This window comes from Phyllostomus hastatus, unplaced genomic scaffold (assembly GCF_019186645.2).
Source record: "Phyllostomus hastatus isolate PE091 unplaced genomic scaffold, TTU_PhHast_1.1 phas_contig_159, whole genome shotgun sequence".
Taxonomy (NCBI): Eukaryota; Metazoa; Chordata; class Mammalia; order Chiroptera; family Phyllostomidae; genus Phyllostomus; species Phyllostomus hastatus.
This window is the reverse complement of record NW_025333640.1, coordinates 16,461,825-16,474,820: the sequence shown is the minus strand read 5'-3', so window position 1 is coordinate 16,474,820 and position 12,996 is coordinate 16,461,825. Positions and strand designations below refer to the sequence as shown.

General features: G+C 43.4%; 1 protein-coding gene across 4 annotated transcripts in view; it reads right to left on the bottom strand.

Moving 5' to 3' along the window:
• FNIP2 (folliculin interacting protein 2) overlaps positions 1-12,996 on the bottom strand; it is a 121,288-nt gene that overhangs the window by 12,520 nt on the left and 95,772 nt on the right. For all 4 annotated transcript variants that reach the window (XM_045831002.1, XM_045831005.1, XM_045831001.1 and 1 more), the window contains one exon: positions 12,015-12,171. In XM_045831002.1, the coding sequence (XP_045686958.1) occupies positions 12,015-12,171 (157 nt within the window). The remainder of the gene's footprint in view (positions 1-12,014; positions 12,172-12,996) is intronic.

Genomic DNA, 12,996 nt, shown 5'->3' with positions numbered 1-12,996 from the left:
TGAGAAATCAGCTGACAATCTTATGGCTTTTGTAGGTAACTACTTTTTTTCTTGCTGCTTTTAAGATTCTCTCTTCATCTTTAACCTCTGACATTTTAATTATGACGTGTCTTGGTGTGGTCCCCTTGGTGTCCATCTTGTTTGGGACTCTCTGTGCTTCCTGGACTTGTATGTCTATTTCCTTCACCAAATTAGGGAAGTTTTCTTTCATTATTTTGTGAAATAAGTTTTCAATTTCTTGCTCTTTCTCTTCTTCTTCTGATACCTCAAGGTTTTGAATGTTGGTATGTTTAAAATTGTCCCAGAGGCTCCTTAGCCTATCCTCATGTTTTGGGATTCTTTTTTCTTCTTGCTCTTCTGATTGAATGGTTTTTTCTTCCTCATATTCCAAATGTTTGATTTGATTCTTGGCTTCATCTACTCCACTGCTGGTTCCCTGTAAATTTTTCTTTATTTAACTTAGTGTAACCTTCATTTGTGCCTGGGTCTTTTTTCATGCTATTGAAGGATCCAGTGAGTTCCTCGAGCATCCTAATAAGCAGTGTTTTGAACTCTGCATCTGATAGGTTGCTTATCTCCGTTTTGTCTAGGTGTTTTTCTGGAGTTTCGTTCTGTTCTTTCATTTGAGCCATATTCCTTTGTCTCCTCATTTTGGCAGCCTTTCTCTATGTTTCTGTGTACTAGGTAGAGCTGCTTTGATTCCCTGTCTTAGTAGCATGGCCTATTGTAGAAAAGCACATCTGTAAATTGGGTGGGAAGGAGCCTTAGATTATCTAAGATAGTCTAAATCTCAGATATGGTGTCACCACTCTGTGGCTTTGTGTGGGGGAGGGCTCAGAAAGGGGACAAAGCTGCTGCCTGGCCTCTGCAGTTTTGTCTAGGAGGAAACTGTCCCCCAGCACTTGCCCTGATGCCAAGCACTTCAGTTTTTCCCCATATGCCACTGGTGCCCTACCAGCTGCTGCCTCGGTGCTGGAGCCCAGAGGGAGTGAGTCTGTGTAAGTCTTAAGTCCGTTGTGGGCCCATTAAGAGGAAACGCCTGAGACTCCTGCAGTTTCTTCTGCCACTCCAATACCCACTGGTTTTCACAGCCAGAAGTTATAGGGACTTGTCCTCCTGACATTGGAACCCTAGCTAGGTGGACTTGTGTGGGGCTGGGATCCCTCACTTTCTGACTCGTCTGCCACACATGGGTATGGGCCTGCCTGTTCTGCACCTCCTCCCCTCCTACCCGTCTGGATAACGTGACTTCTTTAATTCCTTGGTTGGGAGACTTCCATATAGCTAAATTTTCTGATGGTTCTGGGTGACAGTTGTTTTGTAGTTTAGTTGTAATTTTTGCTGTGGTTATGTGAGGAGGCAAGCCATGTTTACCAGCGCCTCCATCTTGACTGGAAGTTCCTGGCTGTCTTTTATGTTTGCAGGCTCAAGGAAAGAAAAGAACCAGCAAAGTATCTTTAGAAATACTCAAAGAAGTACACATTCTCAGGCTACTAAATAACTAACACACAATTCCCTGAATATAGCCACAGGGCAACCCAATTGCTTCCATATAACTATATCATTCAGCAGCTACTCAGTATTTACTAAAAAATAAACACTTTTTAAAGGCAGATAGAAATAGAGGGAAATGTAAATAGTCAAGAAAAAAGAAATGAATGCTGGAGAGAGATAAAAATATCATCAGCAGCTATTTTAGTTACATTTAAGGGGCACCAGGGTGACTGGCTGCCCATACCTAACCTGGTCTAAACTTTCGCTGGGTCATACAGTTACAGCTTCAATTCCAGTGATTTTGGAAATTTCTGACATAATACCTTTCCAAAGGAAACACAACCCCACTACAGAGCTTTTTAGTCAATCTCTGAGCTTTTTTTTTAATGAATTCTTTTTTTTTAAGATTTTATTTATTTTTAGAGAGGGAAGGGAGGGAGAAAGAGAGAGAAACATCAATGTGTGGTTGCTGGGGGTCATGGCCCGCAATCCAGGCATGTACCCTGACTGGGAATCGAACCTACGACACTTTGGTTCACAGCCCGCGCTCAATCCACTGAGCTACGCCACCCAGGAATCTCTGAGCTTTTAGAGCAGCAATTTTCAACCTTTTTCATGGCACACATAAAGGAATTACTAAAATTCTGTGGCATGCCAAAAAATATATTTTTTACCAATCTGACAAAAAAAAATTGGTGTAATTTTGATTCATTCACAATGGACAGCTATTGTTGTGTTAGCTCTTGTCACTTTTTTTTTAATTTGACAATCTAAGGGAAAAAGAGCTCAGTGCCCCTGACTAAACAGTCAGGTATTGCATGTTTTAAAAATTCTTTGCAGCACACTGGTTAAAAAATCACTGTTTTAGAATTTAAAGAACTCTAAGATCCAGAAGCCCATGTTTGGATTTATCACAGAAACACACACCCACACACACCCTATGCCCTGGTATTCAAAGGAAAATTCCTCTTAGGAAGGCTCTACTTTTAAGGCATACGGAGAACCACAATAAACAAAGAAACACCGAATTATATGTAGCATACTTTTTAATACTAACTTTTTCGTATTAGCCACACCTTAATTGTAGAAGCAATTACTAATGAAATCTGTTAACGCCACTTTTTTAGTTCACTATTTTGTCACATTCACGTGCACACCAGGGCACAAACACACACATACTTCTCATCAGCAATAACACACAGGGAGCCGTACTTTTAAGAAACTAAATACATGAAGAAGTGCAATAAAACATAAGACATAAACAGATTCAAACATCTGTTAAATGCCTGACTCAACCATCTGCTATTCTTAAGGCTCAGAGTTTGGGCAAGGGGACCAGAGAAAAAGAAGGAGGCAGGTAAGGCCTGGCTGCATCCCATCATTGCCACATGAACCGAAGGAGTCTGGCCTCCCATGGATCGTATGAAAAAGGAGACACAATATAAATAACTATCAGCTTGGCAAGTAGGATTGCTTATATTAAACACCTGCCTTTTTTTTTTAAATAAAGGAGGGCTTTGTTATTTTGAATTAAGTATCATCAGAAGAACAAAAAAGCTCACGCCATTTATTCGCCCTTTTAAAAATTCTCTTTCCAACCATATTGTGTCACATTATACAGGACCTCTGACAGTTGAGTTTTGAATAAAAATCCAAAGAAAAATATTAATATTATAAAGTCATTTCCACTTAAAATGCTTATTTAGTTGAAAACTCTATAAACTTGATAGACGCATATATCAATTTTCCTTTTTTCTCTCAAGCTGAAGAGAAGCAATTTTAAAGTAAGTTTCTTGCCCCCAGAGTTCGTTCAATTCTCTCATCCGAATGAGTCTGCAGTATGTGTCTACCTCTTCCACAATCTGAAACTTCCAAAAGTGCTGCCATATCACTGCCCTCCCGAGTGCCCACAGCGCACTGAACACCTGTCTGTAACCCAGCAGTGCCTCAGAGCTACCAGCCTCCACGGCCCCTAATGCCTTCCTGTCTCCTTTTCCAGACCACTGCCTGCGGTTTCCACACCTCCCTCAGGAGAACACCAGAAATCAGTAAGGAGCTATGGGCGATTGTGGGGCGGATGGCCAATCTCCATGGGGAAATGAAGTAGAGACAACATGCCATTATCGTTTTTTGCCTTGCTCTACTCGAACAGAGTTAGAAACAATCACTTATTTAGCTCTACCTTGTTAATATCTAACTTTTCTAAACTACTTTCCTGTTAAGATTGCTCAAGATAAAATAACAAACAAAATGCTTTGTGTTGTAGATCTTTAAAGGCCTCTCAAATATTCTTTGGCTTGTAGAATGAACAGAATAAGTCTGGTTAGTTCATAGCCACAAAGGATTTGTGGGTCTGTATCTTGGGAGTGTTAGATACTGAGGATATTCCAACTTCAAGGTTCTAGCTCAGACTTTGGAGTACACAAGATATGCTGCTTAGACTGACGCACACCTGACTTCTGCTGATTTAAACTTCCAGGGAAAGAAGTGCCCACAAGGCATGGGTAATCGGAAGAGCCGTGGTTCTGACATTTCAACAAAAGGCCATGGTAATAGCGAAGGCTCTAAGTCGGACAGGACTGGGCTTGCACGCTGTCTGTCACTTACTGGCTGTGGGACTTGAGCAACTCAGTCTGGGCCTCAGCTTCTGCATCTGTGTGACAGTTCTTGGTTTAACTCACAGAGGCTTTCTAGGAGACAATGTGGGTGGAACACGTAGCACAGTGCCTAACACGTGTCAGGTACATTTCATAAGCTTTCTTACACTTCCTGTTCTCTTTATTAATCATGTCCACTAAATCCTCAAACTTCCTAAAATACCACATTACCATTCCCTTCACCAACTCAAAAACCTACTCCAGCACATACCACCCAAGCACTTCAGTTCAAACATTTCTCGGACCATAAGAGCCCACGTGGGCCCACCTGTGCCTACATGCATTTACCACCCAGGGCCTCAAAGAAAACCCCTTCCCTGGGCAGGGAGGACTCCTGCCTCCGACCTCAGGCTGCGCCCAGAACGTCCTCCAGGCTACCTTTTAAATTCCACTCCTTCAAGGACCCAGCCTGGGTCCTCTCTCCACACCCCCACCCACCCCCTACATTCACTGCTCTTTCTTTGATTGTTGAAAGTGTCTACATTTTGGTATTTAATCACACTGCTTTAACTTGTTCTTGATTTTACATCTGTCTACTCAGTGATTTCATATGTAACTAAAGGAGAGAAATCATATTTTGTTTTTCTTCTTTAGCCTCTGAATACAGCCTAACAAATCGCCAGGCATGTGCTAAATGTCTGATACATGCCAGCTCCACTGAACAATTCTCTACTCAGATTTATTTTTCGAGTCAACCCAGTTCTATCAGGTTATCTGCACAATTATTAATGTATTTATTTTCCACGTACCACATTTAAATGACTAACATTTCATGTGATCACCTATTTTTAACCTAGGGGTCAGAAAACACCATTCTCACACAAATGCTTCCTATAACCACTTATTAATTCACCCCACTTTCCTCCTATGGGGCAGCCAGGAACACCGTCCCACTCTACAGACAGGAATGCAGAGGACCAAACATATGAGCTTATTAAGTATCTCAGCACATCAGAAATAGAATGTAGGAACTCATTCAAGTGTTTCCAGCTTTTAGCCAGATGAGTCTGCCAAGCCCCCTACTTTGAATCCTAAAGCCTTGTCGTGGTGGGAATCCCTCAAAAGATCAGAGTGCAAGAAGTGTGAATAATGGTCTCCATGTCAATAGGGGAAAACACAGCTGAATCTACAATGACTTTGCCAAGAAATGTCCCCCTCTTTCCGCTGCCGGCATTGCTCAATAACATAGTCTAAACTAACCCTTTATTAATCCTCAGAGGTGTCCAGCCCACAGGTGTATTATAGACCACAGGTGTGCAGACCGGCGTCTGCACTCGTAACTAGCTCTACAGTCTATGCACCAGTTATAACAACAGTGCAGAGTTACTACTAGGGACCAGCCCCTGGACAGCTCCTTCAAACACCAAGTGCACAGGTGATTTCGGATTCAGTTAATTGAACATACTTCCCTTTATCTTCTATTTTTCTCTGAAATATTCTAGATAAAAAACCATTAAGATTTTTGGTGTCATTTGAGTATCAATTTGTTACTCATTGTATATAAGGTAATACTGGTAGGTTGAACATTTCATTCTAGCCTCCATCTCTATTACTTGCTTTTCCATATTTTTTGTGCATTTTTTCCCGTTTTAGTTCCATTCAAAGATATGATTTCATGTGTGGCCTCCATCTCACAAACTCTAATATTTGCCCTGGCTGTATTTCATCTGCTCTGCTCTTTAACCCATCCTTTGAGACTTACTTTCAATCACCACATTTTTCAATTTTAGAAGTTCTTTTTTAGTTCTTTTACAAATCAAAGATCATTTACCAATTCCTTCTCTTTTTATGTGTTCCAATTCCCTTTTTTATGTTCTAATTCCTTCTTTTTATCACTGTAACCATTTTTAACATAGTTACTGAACAGTCCTTTCAGATTGTTCTGGGAGGGTTAATTCTCCTGGTTGTGTTTGCTCACTCTCCCTTATCCTAGTTTCCTCCTATGTGGTCCGTAATTTCTGAACATGAGCCCATCTTATTGGGAGTTCTTTGTTTTGTTTTATGTGCTATCTGTATTTCTTGGAAGCAGGTTCAGTGTCAGTCACTAAAGGCTTAAGAGTTGCAATAAAGTGGAGAAGAAGAGAAAATCAATCACTCTGGACTGCGGCACATCGCTGAGGGATCCTGGTAAATACGCCGGGCTGGGGACGCTGGGACGCCCGGAGTCGTCATGAAGATACAGGGACGGAGGGCAGAGGAAAAGAGTCCAATGAGGTGGCCTGAGGAGGGCGGATGTGAAAAGGAAACATCTGACCTTGGCTGCGGTCACCAGGCTCACTGAACTGACACCCAAGTTCAGCCTGTGGCCTTGAGGCACAATGGGCCACTTTGGGGATGGCTTAACTGTCAGGTGGTCACTTGCTGAGGAGAGAAACAGCTTCAATTCCAGGGAAGACGCTCAAGGGAAAACAGGTCCTGAGACTCTGGGGGTGTGCATGACTTCAAAATAAAATGTACGAAGGCTGGTGGCTTTTTTTTTTTAAAGGAATGGCACAGATGTCCAAATATTTTGTATACAGTGCAAAAATCTGGGAAAATGTCAGGATTAGCAATGTGTCTAATATTTACAAAATGCAAGAGAAATGAAGCCAAAAAGGCCTATAACAAAGCTTTTATTATCCTTTGGGTAAAGAAAATGAATACAAAAAGCTACAGGCATCACGTCTAAACATATTATCCCTTTATTTTACTTCAGAAGAAACACTAATTGTTACAGCTTTATCTGTAGTAATAAGCACACATTCTTTGGGAAACAGTCTCATCACTTTCTGTGTGCCAGGCACCAGGTGAGGTGCTGGGGATGTGAAAGAAACTAAGGTCCACTCCTCTGTTTTCAGGCGCCTGCAGCCCCAGGGGGACACAGAACACAGGTGCAGGGCAATGTACCTGAAGGTGAGAGAGTAGCTGAGGTCTACCCTGGGGTCCTAGAATGGCTTCAAAGAGGCAACATTTGAGCCGGGTCTTCAAAAATAAATAGAAATGTGTTCAACAGCGCCTTAGGCAAAGGGAGAAAGTGTGCACAAGTGGAAAGGTGGACCATACAGGATGGCAGACAGTGAGACTGGAGCACAAAGGGAGATGTAGTAGGGGTGTGTGTGTGTGTGTGTGTGTGTGTGTGTGTATTTGGAGGGTGTAAAAGGGACCATTCCAACCAAACAGTTTTTTACTCTCTAAAAAAGGGGAAACTAGTAGAACAGAAGAGTAAATGATGGTTATCCACGGGTTAAAAAGAGCCCTCTTGTGGCGCTACACAAGATGTTCGGAAGGGAGAAAACTGGCACAGGGATTACTAGCTGGGAAGGTTAAGGGGAACTTAAATAAGATGGCAGTCACAACGAGAAAGGGAGAGAATCACGAATTCAGGCCAGAGCTGGCCATCCTCAGAGATCATTATTTTTTTCAAACATTTTAAAATCACAATCCACAACAAGAAATACATTTTAATATTGTAACCCAGTGTGTATGCTTACATACACACGAACATGTGTGTCCATGAATATGTGTATAGAAATATACATAAATGTATACACATACACACACACGCTCACGCACACCCACTCCCCAAAGACTTCACTAAACAGTAAGCGCTACAGGCCCAAGGCATCGTCACGCTCATTATCCCGCACAGGACCAGGAAAGCAACGAGAGGTGCTCCGAGACACCAGATCTGTCCTACTTGGACGTTTCCTTTGCAACACTATTGATTTCAAGGCTGTTGCTAACCTGAGGCACTTAATGTTCTCTGTTATTTAAGTAATGATTTATCACTTGATGTGACTTGCTGTTCTTTTGTAATCTTCCTGGTTGATTACACTGAGTGGCTTAATTAGGTATTCATGAGCATATATCACAGCCAAGCTTTTAGCAAAGCTCCTTATCTGTGCTGATTTCTGTATGATATTTCTGGACTCAATCTGCTGCTGCTCTTAAAATTGCATGAAAGAGGCTGCTGTATCCGACTGTTATTTTGCTTTATAGATGATTCTGTTAAATGTCTAAAGCCTGGAACACAGTTTTTTAAAAAATATTAAAACGTGGTGTCAATGTTGGGGTTGAGGACCCTACCCTGCTGAGCTAGGGTGCCTGGCCTGCTCCTTGCAACATCACAGGCACAGGGAACGTGGAAGCTTGTGGCACCGAACGGATCTGTGTATAGGTTCTGTCCTGCCATCTCCACCAGGAGTTTCCTGGGAAACTTGATTACAAAGCACCTTCACATATATTATTTTAATAGCTAACATTTATTGGGCATTTAGTAATGTGCCAGGCACTCTGCTAAGCACTTGATCTGCATTATCTCACAGAGTGTTCAAATGAGACCTATAAATACTATTCATTTTATGGAACATAGAATTGATGCTTAGAAAAATCAAAGAACCTTGCCCAGGGCTACAAAGACACAAATGATTCAAATTTAGGTTTGTCTGTCTTCTGAAGCCAAACTCCAAACCACTGAGTTATATTTCATCTGTTGCTCTGAATACATTTTTCTGAGGCTTAGCAATGCCAATTGATTTGCTTGACTCTCAGTGAGTGAGTGGTAATACAGAGACTGGAGCCTAAGCCATCAAAGTTAAGTAAGTGTTCCTCCACACTTCCCACTGCCCCATCATTTCGTGCCCCTGCCATGGCCACGGTCAGCAGGATTCACAGGCAGACAAACGCAAAAGGGAGGAAAACGAGCAAGAAAAAGCTCCTTGAGGTCACAGGTAATGGGTAAAGCTGGCTCTCTCCCTCTCTCTCTCCCACTTTGCCATTTAAAGTCAGAAAGAAAACAGAGGAAAGAATGCACATGTAGATGTGGCAGGGGAAAAAAATGAAACTAAATATGACGTTAGCCTAATCTAAGGCAGCTGTATAATCTGTATGTTAGGAGGCAGGGAAACAGTTCAAGTGACAGAGGCAGTATGTGGATTAAACAAGAACATGTGTTTAAATATTTAAAGACCACATCTTAACATGGGAAAGCCAGTAATAAAAATGGAAATGTGTGAAATACAGTTAGTATACTTTAGAATACACTGTCTTTCATAAGAGACTGGAGCAGAGAGACGTACAAGGAGAAATGTTCAGCGCTGGAAGCTCTAGCACACACTCCCTCCCTCGGTGAGGGAAGAAACGCCACCACCTGCTCCGCCGTGGTTATAAAAACGCACATTTACATTCAACAGATTTTACGATCCAATCATGCATACATCTAGAAAATAGATCAATGACTTAAATCAATGGCTTTTAAACACTTATTAGAAATCCTTCTCTAAAAACAATTAGGAATAGCAGAACCCAATGAAGTCTAGTATGAACACTAAAAATTATTAACATCCAAAAACAGGTTTTTGAAAGCCAGTTGTGATAAAGCAATTTATCCCAATCTTCTCTTCCTCAAAAAGCTATTATTTCTGCTCTAACGCTGGTCATGTACTTGTTCTTGAATCTTTGCTTCTTTCTCTGGCAATCTACTCAAGAATTTACATAATTACAATGCTTTATGGAGCAGTAAATTCAATATAATGTTTTTTTTAACCTCTTAATTTGGTTTTCAACAAATATTTGTAAACGGCATTTGAAAGGTTGGTTTTTTTTATTCAAACACTGCCACAGACAAGAGTTCTAGTCTAAGAGGCGGTTTAAATGGAACAGTACTTCGAAAGTAAAATTCATTATGATGAATGTGCCCAGTGAAATCAGAAATCCACTCATGCCAACTGGATACATTCTAAATATATTAAACTTTGGAAAGTATTTTTATGAACCCTTTGCAATTTCCTATCAACACCATGCATGGCTGCACTTCTGATGTGCCCACAATTTGACACGACATAGGTTATTATGCTCACTAATAACTTTCGATTACTCAGGGTGACTGCATAGTCTAAAGAAATAAGAAAAGCTACAGTGTGAAAAAACTACTTCCAAAAGGAAGGGGAAATGATATAATATGAAAAATCTTTAAGAGTACAAATGCAGGAAACGTCATTTTGTTTTTTTCAAATGTAAGAATTATAGAGCTAGATGGTCACCATGAAAACCTAGTGCACAAAAGTCAGAACGCGCCAGCCTATAAAAAACACAAAAAATGTCACAAGTGCTTTGCAGACAGTTCAAGAAAAGTTATCCATCAACAGACTACACGTCCACCACAGCGGTTCACGAGCAGGTCTGGGGCACTCGGGCAACACCTCCCAGCTGGCAAGATCGAAGGCACTGAAGACAGCCCCAACAGTTCACACGTGGTCTCCTGACACCTCGGTCAGAAGCAGAACGTGGGGCACCATGGAAGAAAGGCACAATGATCAACACCAACGTTCTCACAAATCAAACTGCCCGCAGGACAGAAAAAGTCAACCCCACAAGTTTTGCATATATGGATATAAACCCAAGGTGCTGACAGAAAAGGAAAGGGGGGCCTCTAATTCCCTGCCTTAATGCTACAGATGACTACCCACGTATGGGTGTCTCCAGAGTCCCCAAGGCTTCATAGATGGTTTAAGACAACTCAGAGAGTTGACATCATACAATGAGGGCACTGTTCTTACTCTAAGGCCCCTGATGTACGGGTCTCTAAAACAATATACAAGTGTGCATTGTTCATTAAAAGCATGCAAACAAAATCTGACATTCCTTACAGACACAAAAGCAACTTCACAGCTTCATTCCAGGAATGTCCTGGTGAGGCGCGGTGCCCACCACAAAGCAGGGAGGGGCTGGGAATGCTGGGGGACTAACGCATCCACCAGGTTGGCCTTCCAGCTGCAGACCGCCCCTCCTCCTCTCCTTTCCCTCCCCATCCAGGGCAGCCATGAGGACATCTGCTTCGCTACTGAGCGTTTCTTGCTGTTTCATACAAACCTGCAGGCAGTTTAGCCTGAGTCTGATGTATGTTTAGTCTTCACAGAGGAGGTGCTCAAGGCCAAAGATAACATGCAGGGCCTCTGTTTCACCTCCCAGAAAATACTTGTTGGGCGAGAAGGCAGACAGTGAGCCAAATTCCAATTTTCTTAATGTAATGAGGACTTTCCCTATTGCACGAGATACAGTATGTTTCCAATGCAAAACATCTATTTCTGCACATCTGCCCAATAGCAGCTCAATTACAAACAGGCCCATCAGACTAACACAGGTCCTTCACTGCTCAGACAGAGCCTGTCACGCTGCAGATAGCAGAGAAGCACTTAACAGCAGCCACACGGCAATTTTCCAGTAAGACTTGTTAATCTTTATATAGTCATCCTCATGCAGCCATCAAAGTAAACTTAATGACAAATCAGTTAAAATAAATTACTTTGAGGAACTTGTAAGGATCGGGTAAAAGGCAAACCATATGTGACATCTCTTAGGTCCTGCCCGTGACGGCATATAATTGTCACCATCTGTGCTGTTTATTCTGTGTGCGGGGCCTATCCGCCCCCACCCGCTCCCAGGTCAACTCTTTTCCCTTCTCTGTCCTCTGTGGGCCCTGGGAGGCTGACCTCTGTGGACCACAGGACATCAGCTACAACCTTGTGCCCTGGCTTCCAGCTGGGCCCGGCCACCAGGAGGCACCAGAAGAGCTCAGAGCAGAGAAGAGAGATGTCAAACATTAGCCCTCCACCCTCCCCTGTGCTCCTGTGGCCACGCAGCCCCTCTGTGTGTTCCAGCTCTGCTCGCGCTGCTCATGCCCCTACTCTTTAGGGCCCAGCTCAGCTGCTGCTAATCCCTGGGTGCTTCTTCAACCCTGATTGGTCCCTGCAACCCTGCCCATGTCTCTGTAAACAAGCCTTCGTTGCACACTCTTCAGTCTAGGACAGCCAACACACCTGTGGCTGGCCAGGACCCTGGCTGACACACGGTCAGCGGCCAGGGCGTCAAGCTGGGATCACTTACATGGACCGTGTGCACCAGGTCAGCTACCAGGCACTGCTTCAGCTTCTCATCGCTGCCGGTCCCGTGGAGCACCAGATCGGGCATGTATGTGGGGCAGTAACCCGCCAGAAGGGAGCGGCCGAAGTTTCTTACGTTTGGGTTGCTGATGCTCTGAGACCTAAAACAGTATCAGTGTGTTAGAATACACATTTAAAAGGACTCCCTTCTTGTGTTACAGCTGGAACAAAACCCCAATGACACGGGTCAGATTCGGGGGGGGGGGGGCACCTCACCAATCCTCCAGTAAGGGGATCATCGGCATGGAATGAGGGAGGGGACTGGAGGAGCAAGAGAAGATTGTTGGTTTTTCCCCAAAGGTAGCAGGAAGAAAACAGTATAGTGATGGCTGGTTACGAGTGCGTTCTTGTATCGCATGGAACGCCCGCCAGGCAGGCTGTGTCAAGGGAGTGAAGAAAGAGAAAGTCTAGCGAGGGGAGCGTGCCAAGTCTGGCTTCAGGAACTCGACACATCTGCACAGGGTGGCGCCCACAACAGGGCCGCAGAACAGAAGAAGTCTCTAATTAGTGCCTTCAGTCATCACAGGCCAAATCATGAACCTGACGGAGTGTTAAGGGGGGAGTGGTGTTTCCCAGCCGCTTCACGCTGCTCCGACCGGTGGGGGAGCAGCTGCCCGGTGAGTGCAATCCACCTCCTCTGAAGTCAGGCATCTGCTACCAGCGGCGTGGCTCCATCCAGATGACAGAACATTAAAACCCCGCTCCCCCCAACACCTCCACCATACCCCCTAAACTCCCCAAAAATGTCACGGTCGTCACAAAGGCACCCACTTGCCTCCTCACTGAGAGCTCAGGTGCACTCAGCCAGTGGTCTCCTTGGAGAAGGGGCCGGCTGGAAACAGTATCAGTTTCATAACACTTCTACTACTTCAAGGAAAAAAGCCTGTTATATGTGAAACAACCAACAGCAGCTAACATGACCACGG